The 25,494-nt window shown below is 58.1% G+C and overlaps 1 protein-coding gene and 1 long non-coding RNA gene across 3 annotated transcripts; one reads left to right on the forward strand and one right to left on the reverse strand.

Moving 5' to 3' along the window:
* Positions 1 to 25,424, reverse strand: DOC2B (double C2 domain beta). Of its 2 annotated transcripts, XR_008713125.1 has the most exons (10): positions 24,934 to 25,424; positions 16,627 to 16,706; positions 13,728 to 13,802; positions 11,205 to 11,314; positions 10,930 to 11,056; positions 7,864 to 8,021; positions 3,935 to 4,016; positions 3,142 to 3,238; positions 2,207 to 2,618; positions 1 to 772 (listed from the first exon to the last, which is right to left on the reverse strand). XR_008713125.1 is itself a non-coding variant. In XM_055576979.1 (9 exons), the coding sequence occupies exons 1-9, from the start codon at positions 25,310 to 25,312 to the stop codon at positions 2,482 to 2,484; spliced, it is 1,245 nt and encodes a 414-aa protein (XP_055432954.1). In that variant the 5' UTR covers positions 25,313 to 25,424; the 3' UTR covers positions 1 to 2,481. The 2 variants fall into 2 exon arrangements, 1 of the variants encoding a protein (XP_055432954.1); XM_055576979.1 differs by having other exon boundaries at positions 1 to 2,618.
* LOC129649510 (uncharacterized) lies at positions 1,422 to 4,136 on the forward strand. The gene is made up of 3 exons (XR_008713133.1): positions 1,422 to 1,504; positions 1,732 to 1,858; positions 4,013 to 4,136. It is a non-coding gene; the product is annotated as an uncharacterized LOC129649510 (long non-coding RNA).
* Positions 25,425 to 25,494: the final 70 nt, after the last annotated feature.

The raw sequence follows: 25,494 nt of genomic DNA on the forward strand, positions 1-25,494 counted from the left end.
TTCCCTGTTTTTGTGGGGCTGATAGAGCAGAGGAAAGCCAGTTTGGGGTCAAAGGCAGAGCTGATACCGCAGCTTCTCAAAGCACTTTGTCTCTAACAGAGATACAAGCTGTAAGGGGTCCAGAACAGATCCAGGGTCCTAGGGAAGGTTCTGTCTCCCTGGAAGGCCTCCTGCCCAGGAGCCCAATCCTCGGCCTGGGCCAGCTGTCCTGAAGCCCCACCTCCAGCCTGACTGTCCCTGTAGTCCTCAGGGACCATTTTTCTGGACCAAGTCTGCACTTGCACAGCCCACGGCGTTGGAAGGCCTTGGACTAGGCGCCCGGTGTCCTGGGCTCTTATCCCAAGTGCGTCCTGAATAGGCCCCTTCTTCTTGCGGGTCCTTGGTTTCCCCGTGTGTCTAACAAGGAAGTTGTACTGGGTGAAGCTCTAGTATGCGTCTAACTTGGCCATTCAGCATCTCCATGTGTTTATAGGGAGTCTGTGAAGCTCCTCTCTGAATGAGAGAGCCCCCCCCAAAGGCAATGCTAAGAAGACAGCCCGAGTTAACCCAGACACAAGGCTCCTCAAAAATCAGACTCTGCCTCTGAATCTGCTTCCTCATCTGTCAAATGGAGATGGCAGTTAAACCCATCTCCCAGGCCTGTGACGATTCATCAAGACATGGCCTGTAGAAGCCCTCACCATGCACCAAGCCTTCTGACAGAGGCAAAAGCAAGACTCTGTGACCAGCCAAGGTTGCCAGGTACTGTGTGGGGTCTGGAGTCCTGTTTTCCCTGGAAAATGAAAACAGGCTGATGGGCACTTGGTGGGATTCATATCATCGCCTGCCCCCGGGCCTCAGATGGTGATGTGCTTTGTGTCTGCAGCAGAGGGTCCAGCCCAGCGCCCCGTGAGCTGTGTACTAGCGGTGCTGTGGGTGTGGTGTCAGAGCTCTGGGCCGGGGGTGGGGCAGGGAACCTGGAAGGCCTCAGGCAGATCACTTTCCCTCTCTGAGCTCTGTTTTCCGTCAGTGCAGGGATAGGCTGAACACAGAAATTCCTGGTTTCTGCATTTGTTCATCCAGGGTTCCTGAAGACCCCTTAGTCAGCAGGAAGAGGTGGGGGCTTCAGGCCTGGGCCCCAGAGTCTTGATGCCCTCAATCCCTTCCTGGAGACCCTGACCCAGGGTGCAAAGTGGCTCTCAGCTCCTGGAGGACAAAGCCAGCTATTCCCAGAAACAAGGCCCTGGATGCTGCTGAGTACTAAGGGGGATCTCAGTAGGGAATGGATGCAGACACAGCTGCGGGAGGCTCCCTGCTTTCCAGCCCTGAACCGAGGAGGAAGAGCCTGGGATGGGGAGGGTGGAGGAAGGCAGGGAGCGGAGGGTGAGGACAAGGAGGCCTTTTGGTTTTTTTCATGCGAAGAAGTGACACACTCTTCCTGACCACAGCTGACCTGATGCTTAAGCTGGGAACAACGAGAAGCCGGATCCATCCTCCAGCTTCCTCAGGAGGAGAAAGATCAAAGGTGGGAGAGCTGGGTCTGAGAACTGAACTTGACCCTGCATCAACATCAGTTTAAGCCACTCCTCCCATGGCTACAAGCCCAGTTGGCCTGACAGCTAGGGGTGGGGTGGGGGAGGGCTGGGTGCCCCTGCCTCACTCCTAACAAACCCTGCCTCTCCCCCCACCCTCCTGAGAGAGACCCTGGGTCCAGGCAGTTTCTCCCTGGCCCAAATCATCTTTCCTCTCCAGGCCTTGGACACCGTTTCCAGTGCCCTTCCTCCTTTGTCTGCCTAGAATCTCCACTCACTCTTCAAGGTCTTGCTGAAACATCACTTCCTCCAGGAAGCCCTCCCAGCGGAGTCCACAGAATGTGTAGGTAGGTCAGGCTGGCCTTGGCATTCCTTATACCCCTGTTGTAAGGGTTTGTTTTGAGCTCCATAACTAGACGGGGACCTCCCTGAGGGCAGGCTCTGGGTCTCATTCTTCCCCAGGGGCCTGCAGAATCACTGAGTAAAGCCCTTGGCCTTTGCCCATGTTCATGGGGAGCTCCAGGATCTTCACCAGACTCCTGGCTCTCGGGTGAACTTTTTCTACCCTCCCAGTCGTGCCAGAGCCAAAGTCAGAACCTCCTTTAGGGAATGGACTTTCTTCAGAGTCCTGTCCTACCCAAAATCTCCTTCCCCACTGCCCCTCAGCCTAGGGTCCCCTCCAACTCACTGCTGACCTCTGTAGGGTCCTTGTCCTCTGGATGGCCCCATCTGCTTCCTCCGGGTGGGGACTGAGGTCCTCTTCTTCCACCCAGCCCTCTTGGGCCTCAGGGGGCGGAAAGCAGGCCCAGCTCACCGCCCCCACCATCCCTCGGAGGGGCTGCAGTGGCTCTGTGTCCAAGCAGGTGTCCTGGATCTCCCCCAACACGGGGGCCGAGGCCCTGAGCAGCAGCGAGGAAGCCCAGGGCCAGGCCTGCGCTGGGCCAGGCGGCGGGCAGGCGGGCGGGGCGGGTCAGTCGCTGAGCACAGCCCCCGGGAGCTCGTTGGTGAGTGTGTGCCAGCGCTCTATCCTCTTGTCCTTGTTCTTCAGGCAGTCAAACCAGTGCTTCAGGCGCTCTCCCTTGGCGTTGATGCCCAGAACCACGCCACCTGCAGAGGGGAGCCCGGGCAGCCGGGATACTTGACCTATGACTCTTAGGGTCCCTCCAGAACAGTGCCCCCAACACCCTCCTAGACTCTGTGCTGCAAGGCCAGACTATCTACCCTACCCACCCGATATGAGGGTGGACAGCGCTCTGACCACCACATGCTTAGACCCTCTTACTGCCCCCCACCCCCCCAATCAGGGCCCAAGGATCCCATCCTGCCTTGCCTTTCCCCAGGACCAGAGCAGTACTGGGGGGCAGCTCCACCGTGCACAGCCAGCCAGCTCACCAGGAAGCTGGGGCCGCAAGGACTCAAGAGTCCAGCCTAAAAGGGCTGACCATCATCTACCCTTTCCCCTGCTCTACCACACACTGCTATTGTGACCCCTGCCAGGCCTCTTTCCCTCTCTGGGCCTGTTTCTTTCTCTGTCACACAGGGTCAGGCTGCAACGTGGCTGTGGCCTGATTCAGGACTCTGCCCTAGGACTGGCATGTTGCTGAACAGCATTCCCATCATGGCCTCTCACCAATGAAATCGTTGGATTTTCCAATGTCGTAATCCCAGACGGTGATCTCCAGGGTCTTCTTGGCCAGGTCCCCATGCTTAATCTCATAACAGAATTCCTGGTGGCCAGAGGGGGAGTGTTAGGGCCAATGCCCCAGGGCCTGGAAGTCGGCTGGCGGCCAGTGTGCAGTAGTTGCTGTGACGGATTCTCGCCTGTCTCACCCACTTCTGAGAGCCTGGCTGAGATCCTCAGGGGCCCCCTTCCCTCCTACCACCTGCCCCTTGGTCACGGAAGCTGCCTTTCTCAAGATCCCCGAGAGGCTCCTTATCACCAGGTCAGCGCACACTAGGCGGCCCAGGCCGCTCTTGGGTCTGACTCTGCTGACCACTCCCTTCTTTGTGGAACCCTCTCTCATGTCAGCTTCCAGGACCCTTCCACATCCGACGACCCCCTGGCAGCACCTCCTTGGCCTGAGGACCTGAGTCACTCAGGTTCCTCTCCCTCATCTCGCTCCTCTGAGCCCCTCTCCAGCTGCACCCACCTTCCTGGGGTCCTGAGTCCCCACGTCCCCCATGGCTACAGAACTATCAATTCCATCCTCTGAAGAGGTTTGCAGGCCTCCCCTTGCTTCCGTCTGAACCTCAACCTGGTTCAGCCTGGCCTCACTTCTCCTCCCACGACTCCCCCACCTCACGGCTGGGGGCTCTCCTGTGGGCCCCTTCCCACTCTCCAGCTCCCACAGTGGCCCCTGGAAAACTCAGTCCCCCCAGGGGAGAGTGAGTGGCCTTCCCACGGCTCCCCCAGCCCCTCGTACCTCATTGAACTCTGGGTTCAGGGTTTTCTTCTTCACCGCTGTCTTGTGTTTGGATTTCTTGTCCACATCTGGCTTCAGGTATCTGGAATTACAACCCACCGATAGGCAGAGGGTGAGACGAGGCCGTGAGAACACATGGAGCCCCCAGGGCTTGGAAGCGCTTTCTCCCAGGAGAGAGACTTCTGTTCATTCGTGATGACCAGGTGACATGGCGCAGGTGAGGGGTCAGTGTAGTGAGAGAAGCAAGTGGGTCATTCATCACCTGGACCTCTGTTCCCCGAGGAAAGGGGGTTTTCCTAATTTCTGGAAGTTTTAATTTTCACCAAGCTCACATTTCCCCTCCAGAAAAACATTTTTAGCAGAGTTGGTCCCTTGCTAGAGCTTTCCTGTTTTTAATAGCAGATTATGGAGATGGAATGTGCATGCTATAAAACGCATCTTTCTTAAGTGGATAACACAGTGGTTTTTAACCTAGTCCCTGGGGAGTGTTGCTGCTGCCTCACTGAAACTTTGGGAAGGAAAACGGTCTTTTGGGCATGGGCAACAGTGCTTCCTGCAGAGGAAAGAAATCCCTGCTTGCAGAGCAGCAGTCTTCATCCGGGGCGGAGAGAGGCGGAGGGACTTACCCAAGATCACACAGCTGCCCAGCACAGGGCTGGAGCTCAGAAGCCAGGCTCTCTCGTTTATAAAGCTTCCCACCCTGTCCCCACACCTACACTAGACTCTCTCTCACCCACCACCAGCTTCCTGGTGCCCAGCACCGGGTGGGATCAGCGAACATAGAAAGTGGTATCTCACTGTGGCTTTTCTGTACACTTTAAAAAAAAAATTGTAATAGGTATTACGTAAGTCATACTGGTTCATTACAGAGACACTGGAAAATACATACTGACAAAAGCTGGGGGTGGGGAGAGAAATGAAGACATAGGTCTGCACAAAAACCCATTCTTTAGCAGCTTTATATAGCCATCAAAAATTGGAAGCGACCCCACCCTGGTGCACTTCAAGAGGAAGTGATCTGACAGAGGAGTATTCGGCAGTACAGACCTACAGACCGCACTCCAGGCGCACGCGCCACATGGCGGGCTCTCCAGAGCACTAGGTCATGTGGAAGAAGTGGGAGTTGCTGTTGGAAGAAAGTCTGGAAAAGGCAAAACTATTGCGACAGAAAACAAATCAGCAGTTGCCTGGGGCACCTTTCTGGGGCCATGGTATCTGTGTCTTAATGGAGGTGGTGGTAACCAGACTGTATACATCAGTCCCACAGCAAAAGGGAGAAACCTCCTGGGTGTAAGTTATGCCTCAATAAAGATGAATTTTTAAACAAGTGGGGGTTCCCATAAACCCCCACCCAGAGATGGTGAATTTCTTCGCTCCTTACAAGCTTCCATGTGTTTCCTGATTCATCTTCCTTTGCTTGTTTGGTTTGGGGGTGAGGAGGAAGGATGGGGGTCCTGGGCTGTGGGAGCATCTCCCAGCCCTGCCTTTGGAAGCCCCTGAAGGGAAGCTGTCCTGGGCTCCTCACGCCCTCAGCACTGCACAGCCGGTGCCCATCTAGAGACCCTCATGTGACCCCAGCTAGGGGTTGCCCCCCGTCTGCCCCCAGGCCTGTCTATGCTGTCTCCTGGAGGGAGGGCGGCCTGTGTGGGTGAGGAGCACAGCCTGGGTGCCCCAGGGCCCATCAGTGGCTGCTCCCCCTCCCTCCCTATCAGGACCCCCTCCTGCCCTGGCTGCTGGGCTCCTGGAGTCCCCCTACCATTGCTGCCTTTCATCTCTTCTGCACAGTGACTGCTGCTTGCCTGAGGCCTCTAGAAGACACCAGAGGGCTAGAGAAGGAAGGGGTGGCCCAGGGCAGCAGGGCAAGTTGCTCATGTTTCCTCAGCACCCCTGGGTAGGGGATGGAGAAGGTAACAGAAGTACCACGTAGAAAGTTCCGTGAGACCTAGCCCAGCCCTGGCACCCAGCAGTTACTCAGGACGTGTGATGACTGTTAACCATCATCAGCCCTGGAAGACTGGACTTGGGGTCAGCTTCTAGCCTGGGGAGACTGAGGCAGTTATCACCTGGGATGAAGTTCATAAAAAATAAGGATGTTGACAAAAGGCCTTGTTCCATCTAGCTCTGCCCTTCAACATCCTCTACCTGGCTCTTCCCTGTGGCCCCAGGTGCTCTGCTCAGAATCTCAAACCTGTGCCTGCATCTCCCCTACTCTTAGCAGGAGAGGAGGAGGCCCATGGTCCATGAAGGGGCCTTTCAGAGATGGGAGCCCTGAGCGGCTGCCCCCTGCATGTCACCCGGGGAACTTGACTCAGATGGAGGTATTTCTAGGCCACTGGGAGCCTCCCTCTGATCCATGGGGCCACCCACAGAGCTGCCCTCTGAAAGGCCACCCTGACCCAGCCCATGGCTGGAGGGTGGTGCATGGCCGCAGTGGCCCAGTGACTCTCACGCCTGTGGCCGGGGTTGAGGGTGCCCAGGCGCAGTGGACAGGCCCTCCCAGAGCTGCCCTTCCACTGTAGCTGGTGAGACCCTGCTTTCCGGATAACCCACCTGGAATTCCTAGCAACTTGGCAGGTGGGCACTGAGCTGATTTAAAAACTCGACACCACCCTGGCTTCAGATCCTATTTTCTTCCCTAGGGAAACTAGCATCACAGATACAAGTGGACGCACGTCCTCCCTTCCCAGAGACCATCCCTACAGGGTCATGCTGCGTGCTCCCCTCTACAGTCTGCTCTGGGCTTGGCACGCTTGGCATAGCTGTCCACATTAATCCACCCAGTCCTCGTTTATTCACTTCAACTGCATAGTACTCCTCTGTATGCAGACGCCACATTTCATTCATCTCTCCCTCTGCTGATGAACACTGGGCTGTCTCCAGCTTACGGCTATCTCAAGCAATGCAGCAAAACCAGCTTTCCACTGCGGCCTGGGTCTCTGGACCCCATGGACCTGGCAGGGAAGTGATGCGGCCACAGAGTGCACACATCTTCCCAGCTTACCCAGAGTCGCTTACTTTCCCTCCACTGGTTTTAAGAGTCTGTCTTCTGAGCTAGGACAGCATGTCCTCTCCCAGTGGTCTGTGACCCACTGGAAGTCAGTTTTGCTAGTGGTTGAGCTTGGGGCCCAACTCACTTTTTTAAACAGAAAACCAGTCAGTCTTTGTGATGGCCTCTGTCACCTGAGCCTCCTCGCTGTCCCCTGAGGACAGGACTATCCCTGCTTCTTAACTATATCCTAACTCCTCTGTCCCTCTCCCTGAACAGAAACATCTCCTTTCGGCTGAGCCAAATTCCTCCCCAAGTTCTAACCTTCAAGACATCCTCAAACAACGGTGAACTCAGACTAAGATCCAGCTTTTGCTAGTGGAGAGCCCCAAAGCTCAGATGGTGCCCACCAACCACCTGCTTCACCCCTCTCCGAACGGCCACCAGCTCCTCTCTGGGCTCTGATCACAGCCTGTCCTGACCCAGGTTCACGGCTCTGGGGCCCCCGCGTTAGCATCTCCCCAGCACCACCAAGAGCCCCACCTGGCAGGCTGGGTGGACCCTTAGCTGTGCCTGTGCCCACGTGTGCTCAGCCCTAAGTGCTGACGGAGCCCCTTCACTGCATCTCCCAGCCTCCTGTCCCTCCAACCTGCTCACAGCCCCTCCTGGGCCCCACAGTCACAGAGAGACCTGAACGAGCCATCGGGGGAGAACTGCTCTTTCTGCGTGGATTGGGCAGCCACTCAGCTTGTGTGGGCAACAGTTGCCTCATCTGAGAAACGGGTTTGGCCAGATTCAACCCATGGAGCACAGAAGACCCTTGTGAGCACAGCGCCCCCTGTGCTTCACACAACCACTTACTGCGCAATCTACTCATCGCAGCTCCTGCACCTCCCGGGACCTAGAAGTGAGACGGTGGGTAAGGAGCGGGCCGCACACTCACGTTTTCACGTAGGGGTCTGAGTAGCCGTTGGCATCCATGGCGGCCAGGTGGGCACAGCGCACGATGCCGACCAGCAGGCCCTGCTTCTGCGAGCTGTACTTGAGGGAGACGAGGATGCGGCCCCGCTCCTCCAGGGACTTGTCTTCCGTCTTGTCCACCTGTGGAGCGGGAGAGCCGTCACTCAGCTGTCCTTGCCCGCCCCTCCTGCAGCCATGGGCCCAGGCCACGTGGAGCCCAGTGGGTGCTGGTGTGGGCGTGGGACGTGGTTCACTGGGACCCTGGCCCCTAGATCGTGCTTCCTGGAGCCTCAGGGTGTAGGAGGGCCCCATGGGGAGAATCTGGGAAAACAGTCCCACCCCAGGGGCAGCTAGGAGGTGGGTGGGGCAGGGCCCAGCACCTCCCCCTGGAGTCAGACCTCAAGTCCACGTCTCACCGTGTGTCCTCCCGCACCCCAGTCAGCATCCTGAGACCACTCCTCACCCTCCTGAGACCTCCTGCTTCCAGTTGATGCTCATCCAGAACCCCTGTCCTCTACCTTCTGTCCACCCAGCCTGAGCCCTATGACCTCGGAGGGCCCCTTCTAGACGTCTCTGCCAGGCTCATCTCACACTCAGTCTCTGGTCTTGACTATCCTCTGCCTGGCACTAAAGCAGCACCTCACGTGGCCCCTCGTGGGCCGGGGCCATGCTTGCACCTCTGGAGATGGGAATCCTGTGGGGTGAAGGAAGGACCACTTTCCCCCCTCCCGCACCCAGGGCCAGTTGATCACTGCATTCTCCCTGAGTGCAAACGCAGCCTTGGCCACTTCACACAGTGCTCAGCTGGTCGGTACCCACGGGTCCGAGGGAGCAGGTGAGATTCAACCACCTGTCACTCAGGCCTTGGGCTTCGAGTGTGACAGCCTCACTAAACCATGACTCTTGTGCCAGTTGTGTGATGTGTGAAAATTAAACAGTATAATGAGCCGGGATATTTTCAGCTGTTTTTTTTTTTTTTTTTTACAGTGGGATATACTTTGGATGGTTTCACATAAAGACCATTGAACTGGGACATTGCTCAGTATTTATGAACAATGAATAAGGTTTACAAGGCTCTCTAAAATCTATGAGGTACCATCAAAATGAATCTTTACTGCCGAGTAATTATCCCAAATGGCACCCTTGTCAACTGTGGGTCTCTGAACTGGACCAACGAGATCCTGGCAAATTCAAGCAAGGCTCAGCAAGGCCTTGATCACGCCCCAGGCACAAGCATGTACACTCTCAAACACATCCCCTGTGCATGAAACAGGTGCTCACGCATGCATTCCACACTCTTGCACACACTGCTCACACACAATTCACATTCAGCACCACACAGGTGATTGTTTATATCAGGGATCAAAACTCAGGAACACAACTCCAGCAGGAGTTGATGTTGCCTTTTATAAGTGACATAGATCATTTGGAGAAACTGGGTCAGCTGCGGTTAGTGACTAATAATAACGCTTAAAAGGTTATCTCCATCGCACACATGCCTAGGAGTGGGAGAGAATGTGACCACAGAGTACAATTTGTTCAAGTTATGCAAAAATACAGAGCTGGGATCCTGGACAGGAGCTCTGACCTCAGGTCAGTTGTTCCTGGCCTTGACCAGGCTAGGCTGCGCTGAGCAGGGCCCTAGGTGGGTATAGCACTCAGGGGATGACCCTTGGGCTCTGTCCTCTAGAGCTTTCCTGTTGCCCAGGCTTCTGGTGGGGAATTGTCCTGGGCAGAGGGAACTGTGTCCTCTGTGGGACTTCACCACACAGTCCCTGAAGGCCCAGGTTTCTTAGGGGCCCAGACCTGGGACCTCCTGGCCAATCCCTCCCAGTCCTCTTGAACTGGGTGAAGGCAGGCAGGGGGAGGGGAGAGGGAAGGGGAGTGGGGAGGGGAACATTGATCAGAGACTGGGAGGGCTCAGCTGCTGCAGATGGCTGGGGGCAAAATCGGTTCTGACACGTTCAAACAATTGCAATTTCTAGGAATTATTTTCTGTCTCCTCTGGGTATCTCACAGGCACCTCATGCCTAACACATTCCATTGAGGTCCGAGCATCCCCAGCTGCTCCTCCCACGGTCCCCCGCATCCCAGTGAATGATCCTTCATCCTCCCAGGCCCCACACCTAAGGATGCTGATCTTCAGCCCTTCTCCCGGCTCCTCTGCTGCCCTGCCCAGGTCCTATTCCTGTTCCTCCCTCTGCACTTTGAGTTTCCCCACCCTGGCCCTCCACTCCCTCCCATCCTGAGGAGCCTGTTAAAATATCCTCAGATAGCTTGGCCCCCACCTAGCACGCTCCTGTGGTCCATCTCACTCAGAGATAAAGCTGGAGTCCTCTCAGTCTCCCCAACCCCAACTCCTGCTCTCAGCTCCCAGGACCCCTTGCCCCCTGCCCCCTCTGCCCCACTCAGTTGGCCTCTTGCCTGCGCCTCCCACAGCCCGAGCACTTTTCCATGAAGGCTTTGCACCTGCGGCTCCCTCTGCCTGGGATATTCCCTGCTTGCCAGGTGAGCCTTCCCAGAGCACACATCCAACCCATCGACCCCTCTCATGCTTTCCTTCTCGGCCCTGATCCCTGCCAAATGTTCAATCCGTTTGGGTGGTTTATCTCATTTTTGGTCTGGCTCTTGTCCAAGCTTCATGAGGGCAGGGAGATTTATCTGTCTCCCCAGCACTTGCAGCCATGCCAGGCACAGAGTAGGTGCTCAATGAATGCTCTTGGGGGCTTGCCTGGTGCCCAGTGGTTAAGAATCCACTTGCTAATACAGAGCACACAGGTTCCATCCCTGGTCCAGGGAGATTCCACATGCTGCGTGGCCTCTAAGCCCGTGCGTCACAACTATTGAGCTCTGCATCAAGAGAAGCCACAGCAACGAGAAGCCCGTGCCGCTGCCACAAAGAGTAGCCGCCTATCGCTGCAACTAGAGAAAGCCCTCACACAGCAATGAAGACCCAGCACAGCAAAAAATAAATAGATTTAAAAAAAAATGCTCCTGGCCTTGCGCTCATGGCAGCGTGGGCCCTGGATGGCTCCAGAGCCTGACTCACCGGCAGCTGCTTCTCCAGGCAGATGCTGAATGTCTTGGTGTGGTTGGGCTTCAGCTTCTTCAGGGGCACCCTGGTCTCCCCGATGAACTCGTTGTGGCGGAATTTGTCCTCATCACACACGGAGATCCTGGAGGGCAAGGGGCCTCTCAGTTTGCTTCCAAAGTCAGGGAGGGTTTGCAAGCGGTGGGTAGGGGTGTGAGGGCAGGGCCAGTCCCATGGACAAGGCTGGGTGGGGTGGGGGAGCTGGTGGCCTGGGGGGGGGGGGCATCACCCACCGCAGGGTCTTTCGGATCATGTCTTCATCTGTGATCCCGTAGTAAGTGAGGGTCTCGTTCCACGTGGGGTTCAGAGTGTTTCGGAGAGTTTTCGTTCTGAGCTTATTCGCCTGGAGAGAGCAAAAATGAGCCTCTGAGCATCAAGGAGGGCAGTGGGCAGTGTAATGGTCCCATACACGTCCCAATCCCCCAGAACCTAGCAAAGTGGGGGGTGAAAGTTGCTCATCGGCTGACTTTACAACAGCAAAGGGACTTCCCTGGCGGTCCAGTGATCAGGACTCTGAGCTTCCACTGCAGGGTACGTGAGTTCAATCCCTGGTAGGGGAACTAAGATCCCACATGCCATGGTGCAGGCCCTCCCCACTCCCCAGCCCCGCCAAAAAAAAAAAAATCTGTATACAACAGGCAGATGATCTAGGTGGGCCATGTCGTCACCGGGCCCTTAAAAGTGGAAGAGGAAGGCGAGAGAGAGGCAGAGGGAGGTGTGACAAGGACAGAAGGTCAGAGAGGTGCCACCGGCTTTGAAGACGGAGGAAGGGGCCACAAGCCGGGCCAAAGGGGCGCCTCTGGAAGCTGGAGAGGAATGGGAAACAGCGTCTCTCCTGGAGCCTCCAGGATGGAAGGCAGACATGCTGCCAATCCATATTAGCCCAGTGGGACCCACACCCTGCAGAACTGGAAGGTAAGAGCTCCGTGGTGGTGTAACCCACCCAGTCGGTGGTAACCGGTTAGTGCAGCCCTCGGAAAACCCACCTGGAGGGGCCTGCCTCCCAGGGGAGTGCCCAGGCGCGGTATGGGAGGGCCTCCTCGGGACGTGTGGGCTGGGCCGCCTGAGGTCTGCTGGAGGTCTGCTGCGGGACTGGCTTCTCTCCCACAGTCTCATTGCCTGGCCAGAAGGCACCTCCCCTCCTTCCCTGGCACTTCCGGACACCTCGGGTCTTGGACTCCTTACCTGTCTTGTCCCCTTCAGGCTCTGCCCTCTGTGCCCAGTTCCCTTTGATGTCTGCCACACCAGCCCAGGCTCTGAGGTCATACGGCCCTGGGTTTGAGTCCCAGCTCTCCCACTTGCATAAGCTCTGTGGAACCCAATGGGTTCCGTACCCTTTGCCAGGGCTCCAGGGCATAACGACCACCTCTCTCAGCTGTCTTTTCAGGCCTCTGTCTATAAGAAGACAATGCTCTATGGAACGCTGCCCTAACTCAGGGGTCAATCCTATGACGGGCCACTAGGACTCAGCAGCAGGTACTGCCGACTTGAGGTCCTAGGACTCTAGGGACACTCGGTCACTGAGCCCCTTCCTGGGGCCGCGTGGCCCTGACAGGCCTGGGGATCACCCTGCCACCTCCACCCCAGCATGAAGATGCAAGTCTGCAGGAGGAGCCTGCTCCTCCAGATATTGGTGGAGGGCCATTGTCCTTTTTCCCACAGCGCTGCCTTCCCTTCCAGGATAACTCCCCTGGACCAGTGGGACCCCCAGACCCATATACTCATCCGGGGGGGTTGGGCCCCCAAAGGAACTCAGACCTCAGCAGCCTGTGGCTCCTCAGCCTGGGTGGCCACCTGGGGGCAGGGCCACCCAATTGTCCAGAGCAGTGGCCGGGGAGGCCGTCTGCCCAGGGTCCTGCCCCAGTTGCTGAGTTTTCCTGTGAGGTCACTCGTGGGCCAGGAAGGAAGTTCTCAACTATGGCTTCTGAGAAAGAGGCCGGGATAAGAACACCAGCCACCAGGCTCTGCTGCTCAAGCTCTTGTGTCCCGTGTCCCCTGTCCCTCCATTTCTGCCTTGCTCTCTATTCGGAAGCACAGCTGCTGGACTCCCGTTGAGCGCCCCCGGCATGGAGTCTGCCCACCTCACGTCTTGCGATGTCTGTGAGTTCCCAAGGCCAAGGAAGGACCCACTTCTGAAAAGACGATGTGACCTTTCTTCCCATGAAATTACAAAGAAAACTGCACTCAACTGTAAGCTGTATGGAAGAAGTCTAATCAAGTTCTGATCTTCCAGGGCCGAGGGCCAGCTTGATGCTTTTGTTAATAGCTAATTTAAGAAAAAAAATTTCTTTTCTTCTCTCATAGATGCACCTGTTGGCCTGGTCTGTTTGTCAGATTATCTGGTGCGGGAACAAGTGTTCTGTAGTCAAATAATCTGGGCAGATGCTGACCATTCCATCCCCCTTGTGGAGCATCACAGAGCTGCCCACCAGGGCATTAAAGGCTCTGATAAGTCCTGCAGTAAAGAAACCGGTTTAATAATGTTTCCTGAAGTTACTTGGTCACAAGAACCCTTTGTTTGCACATAGTATTAATGTCCAGTTGAGGATGTTTCTTATAAAATGCTGGCCTGGAAATTCCCTGGCAGAGTTTCCCCAACTCAGCAGGCAGGTGGTGCTGACTAGAGGTCCCCTGGGAGGCCTAGAGGGTGTGGGGCTGAGTGGGTGTGGGAGCTGGGGGCTCCCTGGGTGCCCCAAGTCCAGCCTGGGCTCCAGGCAGGCACAGCTTGTCAGCGGGCCCAGAGCAGGTCCCCTTACCTTACTGGCTCCTGGCAGCAGGTGCAGCTTGACATACGGGTCTGCCAGCCCATTGTGGTCCATCGGCTTCAGGCCCTGGGCAGAGGAGAACAGCAAAGGGTGTAAGTGGGGGCTTGGGGACACAGAGCAGCCAGGGCCTCCAGGCACCTGGGGCAGCAGGCCCCAGCAGGCCCCTGGACCTCCCGGCTGGGTCTACTCATGACCCTCTTCACAGAAGCACCCCTGCCCCATACCCCCAGGATGGGGGAGCAAGGATGGCTCAGCGCTGGTGCAATTTCCTGCCCCCCACTCCCCCCAAATGTCTGATTCTGCGTAGATGACCCGGGGCATCTTTGTCAGATCGGCCTCTTTCTCATTGTCATCTCCTTGTCATGGAGGCCAGGTGACTCACCATTCTCTGAATGAGGCCCCCGTTATCCTGCTGTGGTCAGATCCTTCCTTCTTCCTGAACCATCTTCCCTTGCTCCCCAAGCCCTGCGACTTTCCTCACTGACCCTAAGTCCTCGTGAGCCCCTGTCCACCCATCCACACGCCTCCCTCTGCGGCCACGGGAGAGCATTATATGTCCTGGAGACCAGGCTCCGTTTCTCTCTGGCTTGGCCACAGGGCTCTGCCTGTCTGTGTCCCCGGAGGCCACTCAAGCTGGCCGGCCGGGCAGAGTCCCTCTGCAAGAGGGCGCCCCTCACTCCCTCTCGACCACCAACAAGTGTGCACAGCCAGGGAGCCCACGGAACCACAGAGAGGCGCCCAGCTGACCTAATGCCTGCTCCTCTTTCTGGAAACTCTCTCCTGGGATGGCTCACGGGGATGCAGGGAGGCAGTGGTGACATGTGCGGGGCGGAGGTGACATCCCCATGACCTCATCCAAAGATGAACTGCAAGCTCACCAGCCCGATCCCCCACCTCCCAGGGGAGCTGAGGCCCTTCTCCCCACTCCCCACCTTGGTTCAGAGGAGCCCGCGGGTGGGGGCTGAGATCTGGGTCGGGGCTTCCAACTTCTATCCAGCACTGCCTGGTTACCAGGAAGGGGCCCACAGGTTTTAGCGCCAGGATGGCCGGGGTTCAGGTCCAGCTCCGGCACCTATCACTTGGGTAAGTGATGAGGCCTCTGCCTCCTGAGCCTCAGTTTTGTCATTTGTAAAAGGGGTTAATAGTCCCCATGTCCCAGGGTGGTTGTGGGAGTCAAGGAGGCAATGCTGTTGCAGGGCCTGCTGCTGGGGCATTTGCCCCGCTTCCGGTCTGTGCTAGACCCTCTGAGGATGCCAGAGAAGTGGCTCAGGGTTGGGTGGAGCATCTGAGCTGGGCCCGGAGCTGCCTGGGCTCCAGCTCTGTCCTGCCCAGTAGGGCTGACTCCAGGACGAAGCTTGGCTGGGTGGCTCTGTGTATACCATGGCAGAGGCGACCGTGCCCAACACACACCTCTTACCCTTTCCCACAAAGATGGAACTTCCCAGTTTTGCTGTGGGTGGGTATGTCTGCCGCCAGGCCCTGTCCTCCAGGACAGCATTAGGTACTAAGCACTCACTCATTTACTGCTCATAACAATCACACAGGTGGGGACGATTAACCCTATTTTACAGATGAGCAAACTGAGGCCGCTCTACCCACGTACAGACCGAGTGGCTGAGCTAGGGTCCACTGCTGGGGCATCTGGTGTCCTCTAAGAGACACCTAGGGGCTCCCCCTGTCAGCCTCAGCCTTCCTACCCCCTGAGGCCCCTCCCCACACCCCACCCCACCCCAGCTCCTCTCACACCTGCACCACCTCCTGCCCAGCAGAGGGTGAACTGGAGATCGGGGGGCTGCTATGGCCCCCCCACTGCCAATGCCGTGAGTGGAGCAACCCTAAGTGGACACATACACATACGCACACCACAGTACACCCACGCAGCCCCTCGAGAGCCCGGTAGAGACAGTGGGGCACACAGCACGGGGGGGCCGGTGTCTGCATGGGTGGGGGAGGAGGGCTGGCTCTGCCAGAGCAGCCTGGCAGCCAGTGCCCTTTCCCAGCCTCCAGGCCTGGACAACCTCTATCTACACAGCTGGGTGGAGGGCGAAGGGAAGGGTCTGCCCGGGCATGCATCCTGCCCTCCACCTTGGCGCGCCACCGCCGGAGCGGCCCCCGGAGGAGAGGGTGGGGAGGCGATGGCGTGGGTCGACCGGGGACACTACTCACCCCACCACGGTGGCCCAGGCCAGGAGGGGCACAGCCGGGGCAGAAGCAGGTGGCCGGCCCCTCTGGACGGGCAAGAGCCACAGGTAGGGTGGGAGAAGGGGAGAGAAGCTGGCAGGCTGGGGGGCCGGTGGTGGGGCTGGGCCCAGGCAGCAATGCCGGAGGCTCCTCGCTTGAAGCCGGGCCCAGGCCCTTCCACCGCTCTACCAGGAGGCTCTACCAGGCAGCGCGGCCACCCTTACCTTGCGGGAGAACATCAGCCTGGGCACCTTCCTCCCAGCGGGAGCGATGCGGTGGGGACAAAGGGAACAGTGTGGCTAAGACCAGAGCTGACAGGGGCCAGCCTGGGACAGGGGACAATGGGGCTCAGATACCCGGCGCCCCTGCCCAGAGAGCAAGCTCAGGCCCATGTGACCAGAGCCTCCCCAGGGAGGTGGGAGGCCCAGGTGCTGGGAACCTCGGGCCGGAGGCGTCCATGTCCAACCCCTCCTCTTCGCCCACAGGACGGGCCTGCCAGCACCCCGCCTGCCCTTCCCTCCCTGACAGCTCCCCAGTTCTGGCGGCCTTAGGCCCCTAAATGCTACCCTTCTACCCTCCTCCTCTCATTCTCTCCGGCTTCTCGGTTCTACTCTTTCCCTGCAAAGCCTCCCTGCAGGGGAGGCAGCAGCGTCTTAGGAGTAACTGGGCTGAGCGCTGCCTCCTTGCCCCGCGCCCGCCGGGGGCCTACCTTGGCCTTGGCGATGGTGCAGTGCAGGGCGTTGTTCTCCTGGTCGTAGAGCAGGCTGAAGTCCAGCGTGCCCAGGGCGGCTGCGGACAAGGAGGGCTCAGGTCACCCCAGGGCCACACAGGGGAGAAGCGCCACCCAGCCCTGTGCAGTCAGACGAGGTGTCACGGTGTCCATGCCGACTGCCACCGACTGGGTACCTGCTACCTGTCCAGCCCCCCACCCTGGGAAGGAGCTCAGGGGGGTTAGGCCCGTCACCCCCCAGATGCCGTGAGTGGTGGCCTCCGACCCCTGCATCATGCCTTGTGGCCTGCAGCTGGTGCAGGGTGTGGCCACGTGTGCCGGGTACTCGGCTAAAGGGGTTCCTGTCGTCCTGGTGTGACTGCCAGCCTAGGCTCCACACCTCGGCTCCCCCTGACCTGTGATCTGTCCTAAGATCGTGCGAGGAGGCAAAGGGGTCAGGCTCTGGGTGCCTGCAGGCCTGGGCCCAGCTGACTGGCTGGTCCACTCATCGCCCCCTCTAGCAGCACTCGGGGCTGCGACCCCCAGTCTCTCCAGGCCCTTAGGGGCCCTGGGCAGGCTGCGAGGAGTGAGCTGGGCCCTCATGGTGCCACCCTGGCCACTGAAAAAACAGAGAGGGATTCCCAAGGGCCGGGCAGAGGGTGTGGCAGTGACTGGATGCAGCTGCCGCCCTCAGGCACCATCACACACAGCAGCTGTGGCCTTTCATGCCGCTGTGGCTCCCGGTATAAAGGCTGGGGTGGTGGGTGACGGCAGACCTCAGGGGCAAGTCTCCCTCGCGAAGACACACATTCACAGGATGTCTTTAGAATGAACGGTCAACTGGCTTCCCATTCATTCACTCATTACCAAGTGTTCGCAACATGCTAGACTCTAGGGATGAAGAGGGGTTTCCCTGGTGGCTCAGTGGTAGAGAATCCGCCTGCCAATGCAGGAGACGTGGGTTCAATCCCTGGGTTGGGAAGATCCCCTGGAGAAGGAAAGGGCAACCCACTCCAGGATTCTTGCCTGTAAAATTCCATGGACAGAGGATGCTGGTGGGCTACAGTCCACAGGGTCACAGAGTCAGACATGACTGAGTACACACACACACACAGGAATGAAGATATCAAAAGGCAGGTTCCTGCTCCAAGGAAAGCACAGCTTAACAGGAGGAATGGAAGAGAAGGATTTGCCACAGCAAAGTCCAGTGGGGCAGGATTGATGGAGGAGGCCTGAGCTTGATGTGAACTGGGGCCATCAGAGAAGGCTTCCTGGAGGAAGTGACCCTTCGCTTGAGCCATGCAAGATGAGTAGGAGTTGGCCAGTGCAGAGTGGGGCTGGGAGAAAGGGCATTTCAACCACAGGACCACCCAGAGGGCAGGGTGCTGGGTGGTTGGAGTCATGCTAGGGGGAGGCTAGGGTTGCCCAGTGTGGGTCGAGAGCAAACCACAGCCTGCTGGCCAAGTTCGGCCACTATTTGTCTTGCATCTCTGCTCCTAACACAGGGTCAGGCACCCTGCTCAGCGTCTCTGTTGTTGCCTGGCGGGGGCACCTGTAGGGTGTCTGACCTCTGAGGTCTGACCCTGGGTTCAAACCCTGGCTCTGCACTTCCTTGCTCTGTGACCTTAGCATATCTAGTCTCTCTGTGCCTCAGTTTCCTCATCTGCAAAATGGAAACACAACAGCATCCACCTCACGGCATGCCTGGGGTGCGGAAAGTACTCAGCAGATAATTATAGAAGCAGCAGATCCATTTAGGTGATGTTTCTAGATGAGCGTACTTGCCCCTCTGAGACACCTCCTGGAATGAACTCGTTCTGAACTGGATCGCTCCCCTCCCAGCCCTTGTGAGCAGAATACACAAACAGTCACTTAAGACTTTTCGGAACAACCTGAGTCATTGCTACGACTGCGGCTAGCTGCCCTGTGTCCAGGTCCCAGCCCGGGCACTGAAGGGTGTGTGAGACGAGTCCTTCACCAGGCGATCCCGGGTGGCCACTCTTGGTGAGGTCTTCTTGACGTTTTTTCTGCCTCCTCTCTTGACATCCACTTGAAACTCCTGTTATGTTCAAGTACTTGCCCCTGGTCACATAGGCAGCTCTGCCTCCTGGTCACTGGTTACTTGGTTCTTCTATGAAACCAGGTGAGAATAGTTGTTAAAACTGTGTCTAAACTCAAAGTCAACAGGCCTTAAGTGGAGCCAAGAGTCCTTTTCCCCGAGCGGGGTAAGCATGCTTTAGTCCTGGCCTATTGGGTTTCCCAGGTGTCTCAGCAGTAAACAATTTACCTGAAATGCAGGAGAAGCAGGTTTGACCCCTGCAGATTTTACTGGAGAAAGAAATGGCAATCCACTCCAGTATTCTTGCCTGGAGAATCCCATGGACAGAAGAGCCTGGCGGGTTGGAGTCCACGGGGTCGCAAGGAGTCGGACGTGACTGAGCACGCATCTGGCCTATTGCCGCCTGCTTGCTAGGATGCCTCCATGCCGGCGGGCAGGTGAGGGTGCTCTAAGGGTGGGATCTATCACCTCGCCTGCAACAACAGCCACAGGCCCAGGCTTCTCCAGGCTTTTGCAGTAACAGCCTTTAAAGCTCTTGGCTTTGCAAGACAGTGAATCAGCCTACTGTTCTGTTCAGGCCTAACTTGCGGCTTGTGCCTGCAGACGTTAGCCTCCGGAGGGCAGGGACCACGCCTCTGACACCAGCAATGAGCAGATGTTCAATTCACAAGGCTGGGCTATCCAAACTAACTCGCTCGCCGGCTGCTCACTCGAGCAGAGATGTGTGAGGCTCATGTATTAAAACACACAGTTCCACACAACATTGTAAAGCAATTATCCTCCAATTAAAAGAAAAGAACGGCAACCACAAAATCCACACAGTTCACAATCTCTGCCCAGTTCCTCATCCCAGAGAAGGACAAGGCAGCTGACAGAGCCCCCACTGGGAAATTCAGCTCCAGGCAGGGCGAGGGGTCCCTTCCACTGGATTTACAGACACCTGTGTTTAAGGGGCGGGGGACTGACACTGCTCAATAAAACCGATAGCTGTTATCACTGCCCGGGAAGGAACAGCAAGCCCAGTGCTGCCCCAGGACGGGATTGGTGGATTTCTTCAGCTGCCAGTGCAAGTTTTAGAAGAAATAATAGTTTAGAAATAGAAGCTCAGTCGCCATTTTTAGAGACTTGCTGGTGGTGGAGCTCTCTTAGAGAGCTCTTTATTTCCTATTTGGAGAAACGAGGCTCAGAGAGGGGAGGTGATCTGGCCAGGGTGGCACAGCAGAGCTGGACGTAGAATCCAGGCCTCTTCACTTCCATCCCAATCGCTCCTTCCTGCCTTAAAGCCTAGTGGCTTCCAATATTTTGTCTGCTACTTTGTTAAGCTGAACTTGTGAGAGGATGGGGCAGAAAAACAAAAGAGGGATAAACAGAATTGCTCCTGGGGTGTGGGGAGGGCTGTTCTGCCACCCGAGAGGGGCCTCTCAGTTGAAAGGCCGCCCGGGCTTGTGGCAGGTGAAGGGGGCCCTGAGGACGGGTGAAGGTGCTTGTCCCTGTGAGCCACAAGGTCCTGCCCTCCAGCCACTCAAATCACACGTCCTGGCTAAAGTTCACATCCTTGGATAAATTATGAGACTTGGTCACTAATGGGCCTCTGAGAGTTGTCACCCGCTTGTTGATAATTATAGAGCTTTAATGGGGCTAATTCAGAGAAAATCAAGCTCAGCTCCTGTCAGTTCCTCTAAGGCAGAACATCCCTCTGCTTGGCTGATGGAGACTGACAGCATCATTTTGACCTTGGTTTGCACCTGGACTTTCCTCACCCATACACCCTTGGGAACAGGAAATTGGCCCTCGTTTTCTCTTTTTAAGAAAAATGTCATCCTCTCAAATAGTTAAAAAAAAAAAAAAAAAACCACCATGGCAAGAACCACAGAAAATGATCAAGTCTGAGTTGAAAGGATTTCCTAGTTGGGGAAACTGAGGCACTGACCAGACGCTGCAGGGGGAACAAAGAGGAATGAGCCATTGATTTTATGGTCCTGCTTACCAGGTGCTCAAGGTAGAGGGTGAGGACTTTTATAAACCTACTCATGAGCTTCTCTGGTGGTCCAGTAGTTAGGAATCTGCCTGCCAATGCAAGGGACACGGGTTCAATCCCTGGTCCGGGAAGATGCCACATGCTGTAGGGCAACTAAGCCCGTGCATCACAACTGCTGAAGCCTGGGCACCAAGAGATGCCTCCCCAGTGAGAAGCCCGTGCACCGGACTAGAGAGTAGCCCCCACTTGCAGCAACTGGAGAAAGCCTGCCTGCAGCAACAAAGACCCAGCACAGCCAAAAATACATAAAATAAAATTAAATTACCCCCCAAATATATATAAACCTTTTCATTCCCCTACTTTACACGGTCCAAAGGTTCTCCTCTGCCTCCTGGACTCTGCCAACCTCCCTGGTATGGCATTCAGGCCCTCTGTGATATGACCACTTGGGCTTCATCATCCTCTTTTCCCCTTGCTCCAGCCACTGGACTCTTCCTCCTTCCACTCGGCCAGCCTGCGTTCTCCCTCCTCCCACTGCACCCTCTTTGTGGGAGAGCTCCGTGCAAGCCAGCGCTTCCCATTTGGGTTCCTGACTTGTCACTGCTGGGTTATTTGTGTGTCTCCATTTCCATGAACTTCCTGATGGCAGAGATTGCGTCTCAGGCACTCTGCAACCTCCTTGCTCGGCAGAGTGCCGGACACCTAGTTGGTCCCGAGAGGCTGAGTGTGTGGAAATACGGGCCAGGTAGAATATGACAGGGCCCTAAGGAAGGGGAATCACAGCAAGCAGGGACAGGGAAATGATTCCAGCTGAGGGCCTTCTGGGCCAGCCTAACAGTGATTCCTCCTCTCCATCATTGCCTCAGCCCTGGATGAATCATGCAGGGGCCAGTGTAAGCGCGACCATGAGATGCGACTCTGGCCCAAGAGACAGAAGGACAGATTTCCTGGGGAGAGGTCTCCTCGCTTTTAAACTGAAACATGGGAGTAGAAACTCATCAAATTTAGGATCTTACTGTTATATGAGGGAGGTCAGCCTAAGAGGAAAAGGTGGGACTTCCCTGGTGGCTCAGCGTCCACCAGCCAACGTAGGAGACGCGGGTTTGATCCCTGATCCGGGAAGATCCCATATGCCTTGGAGTAACTAAGCCCTTGCACCACAGCTGTTGAGCCTGCGCTCTAGAGCCCAGGAGCGGCAACTCCTGAAGCCGGTGCACCCTAGCGTCTGTGCTCCGCAGCGAGAGAAGCCACCGCAGTGAGAAGCCTGTGCACTGCAGCTAGAGAGGAGCCCCCGCTCGCCACAACTAGAGCCCGTGCAGCAGCGAAGACTCAGCACAGCCAGAAAATAAATAAATAAAACTTAAAGAAAAGAGGAAAAGGATGTGGTCGAGTGGAGAAAGACAGAACCATTGCTGCTGATACTGCTGCTGACCGGCGGCATGAATGCCCCAGTGCCACACAGCCTCAGCAGTCCTCACTGTTTGAGGCACTCTGAATTTTCTGTTACCTAGAAACCCCAAAGCATTCTAGTCATTACGGCTTTGAAGGATGGCCTGAGTTTCCACAGGTGGAGACTGGGTGGGAGGGCATCGCAGGCAGGGGAGTAGCATGTGTGGAGGTTGGGGGGGGACACAGGACCATTGGAAGGGCAGCAAGCAGCGGAGTCCAGCTTAGCCAGGCCGCTCTGTGGGTCACTGGGAGGGCGCGGGCACAAGGGACACCTCTACCTATAACATTTCTGCATCTTCTCCCTGTTAACGCTCCTCTATTAGATCAGTGGGGAGCCTGTCGATTTTGTGCTTGTGCCTTGCGGTGACTTAATCAAGGATGGGCTTTAAAGAGAAGGGGAAAAAAGGCTGAATAAGTAAACAGCACTTCACTCCCGGCCTTGGACAACAGAGCAACCGTCCTAATTTCTTTTTGTTAGAACGGAGATAATCCAATAATTAGGGCAGCAGATAGCATAACCCTGGCTAAAGCCGTAATGAACCATCTGGCTTGAATCATTTAGGCTTATTGTAGGGATCTGGTTGTCAGAGCTGAGAGGGAGGTGAGGCCTGGGCTACTGAGTGGAGAATGGCTCCACCCTAGAACCTGGCCCCCCAACCCCAGAACCTAGATTTCTATGCTCTCAAGGTGGGAAGTTTGGCCACTGATGGGGTCTAAGCCCAGGGCAGTGGCCCCTTGAAGGGAATGAGCAAGCTGGCCCTGGCTCGGTGACACACCCTTCTCCTTGGCTCTCTGCAGCAGAGTGCCCTGGTGGCATGGGTGTGGCCAGCCCACGGCTTCAGGCTGGCAAAGCTGTGTCCGACTGCCCCTCATTGCTGACCCCAAGTGTGTCTGTCTCCTGCTAGGACAATGAGCTCTGGGTCTGGGGCCCCAGCCCCATTCCCTCTCTGCTGTGAACACAGTGCTCTGTGAAGGACTTCTGAGTTGATGGACTGAAGATGGGGCAACCGGCCCATGTCTTGCACTTTCTGGTCCCCTCCTTGCCTGTGGGTTCAGAGACAGCCAAAAGAAACAGCCTGAGTTCTCACCTCTTAGCTGTATGTCTCCGGAGGGTCCGGGTGGCACCAGGAGAGCCTGAAGCTCGAGTGGAAGCCCTGCCCTGCTCGCCTGCTCCCCTGGCGTAGCAGGAAAGATGCTGGAAATGGGAACAAGTGGCCCACCCCTTCTTCTGGAGCCAGGGAAGATTCAGGGCATGCAAAGGGGTGACTTGGGTCTCCGCCTGCCCAGAGGCACAGCAAGTGAGGGGGTGCACCTGGCCCAGGGTGCCAGGAACTGGGGGTAGGGAAGATCCAGGGCACAGCCCGGAGGGCAATAAACTCTCCCGACCCAGTTTCCCCAGTCTGGCAGGAAAATGGAGGAAGAGGACTGCTGGGCTGGCAGGGCCTCCACATGCCAGGCTCTGGCCAGAGGGCTGTGGTCAAGGCCCGGGAGCGTGCAGAGCCGGCAGCTTTCCATCACAGGCCAGGCTCCGACCCACTCGACTCAGGGCTGGCAGGCTTCCCCCCTACTCTCCTCTCGGGCATCCCTGGGTAGGGTGACGACAGGTCTGGCCCCACCGCTTCCCGCTGAGGTGCTGGTAACTCCACTGTCAGCTTGCAGAGGCACATTTTATGTTGGGGAAACTCCAGACCCCCAGGCTGAGGCCCATGTGGGCACCCGAGCCAGGCGCAGCCGCCCTCGCTGCGCTGCGTGGGGGATGGGACCCGGCGAGCCTCGGCGAAGTGGGCGAGCGACCCCTGCCCGGAGAAAAGTCCACACCTCCCGCAGGACCGGCGTTGGACTCGGGTTTTCTAGCTCTGAGAGTGACGCGGCAGGGGCTACAGCCAGGCAGGGGCCTGGCGAGCAACGCTGCCCGCGTCCCCGGCCCCATCCCGCGTAAATCCATCCGGCACCGCACGGCGACCTCGGCGTTCTCGGTTTCCCCTCCAGTCCCGGGGCGGGCGGGGCGGCCAGGGCGGCCACCCTCGGAGCCCAGAAAGACGCCAGGAGCACCAGCCAGCCGGGCCTCGGCCCCGGGGGCCCCGGAGCTTGCCTATTCCCTGGGGCTCGGGGCTCATGCCCGCAGCAGGAGGCTGGGGTGGGGGTGGGGGTGGGAGCCCTTACTGGCCGGGGAAGCGGGTGTAACAGGTGGGCGAAGGTCGGCGGCCCGGTCGAGCGCAGCGGCGGGACCAACGAACGTGGGAGGAGGAACCACCAAGGTTTTTCCAAAGGACAAGCGGGCCCCATGGTCCCCTGGTCCTCGGCCCGTGCGCCAGTCAAGCCGCCGCGCTCTGCGGCCGCCGGGCCACCAGGGAGGCCGCCCGACTCCGGCCCCGGGGTCTCTCCGCCCTTCGCCCAGCCCGACCCTCGGCTGCGGGGCCGATCCGCCGCGTGCTCCGGGGCAGGGAGCGATCGCGCGGCCGGCAGCAACTGGTGTCTCCCCGGGGCGCAGCTCCGCCCTGCCAGGGAACAAAAGCCGCCGCCCGCGCTGGGGCTCCCGGCGGGCGGGCCGAGAGGGGGCGCGGCGCGGGCTCCGGGGAGCCGGCCGCTGGAAATGGGATACCCCCAGGGGGCGCCCCCAAACTTCCCACCTCTCGGACCTGCTCGGGGGAGGGGTTGTGTGCTGGGCGCGCGGAGAGCGCACGGCGCGGCTGGGGACTGCCACCAGGTGGGGGGTGTGCCGGAGGGACCGAGACCGCAGGGGAGCCGAGGGCGGGCGAGGGCGGGAGCGCGAGCAGCCGCGCAGGGGAGGGGGCGAGCAGCAGGCGGGTGGGAAACTCACTGCAGTCGTCGGACTCGTAGCCGTCGGCGTCCAGCTCTTCCTCGGGTGGCTTCGCGGGCGGCCGCCCCGGGCTGGGGGCCGGGCCGGGGCCGGGGCCGGGGCTGGAGCCGTAGGCTCCAAAGAGCTGATCGACATCCTCGTCGTCGTCGCGGGCGCCGTCGGAGGGGCTGCGGCGGCCAGCGCTGGCCGCCGCGGGGCGCGCGGGGGCGTCCGGGGGCGCCGCGGCGCGGGGCCCGGCGTCCGGGGGCAGGCCCCGCGGGAAGCGGGGGAAGTAGTCGGAGATCTGTTTGATGGGCCGGATGGGGCCGGGGCACACGTCGATGGCCATATGCTCCTGGATGCTGATGGTCGCCTTCTCCCCGCGCCGCCGGAGGGTCATGCAGGCAGCACGGCTCCGCCCGGGCGCGGCCCGGCCCGACCCGGCGCGGCCCCGGCCCGGGGGCGGCTCAGCAGGCCCGGCGGGGCGCGGCGGGGGCTGCGGGCATCGCCGGCGGCGCCCCCGGACGGCCCTGACGCGGCTGCTGCCTGCTCGGCGGCGGCCGGCGCGAGTGAGTGCCAGGG

The sequence above is a fragment of the Bubalus kerabau genome, chromosome 4 (assembly GCF_029407905.1).
Source record: "Bubalus kerabau isolate K-KA32 ecotype Philippines breed swamp buffalo chromosome 4, PCC_UOA_SB_1v2, whole genome shotgun sequence".
Lineage (NCBI taxonomy): Eukaryota > Metazoa > Chordata > Mammalia > Artiodactyla > Bovidae > Bubalus > Bubalus kerabau.

Coding starts and splice junctions, on each gene's coding strand:
- DOC2B (XM_055576979.1), bottom strand. CDS start 25,312: ATGACCCTCCGGCGGCGCGGGGAGAAGGCGACCATCAGCATCCAGGAG. Junction 16,707..24,933: donor CTACGAGTCCGACGACTGCA/GTGAGTTTCCCA, acceptor CCTTGTCCGCAG/CCGCCCTGGGCACGCTGGAC. Junction 2,619..3,141: donor AAAATCCAACGATTTCATTG/GTGAGAGGCCAT, acceptor TCCCCTCTGCAG/GTGGCGTGGTTCTGGGCATC.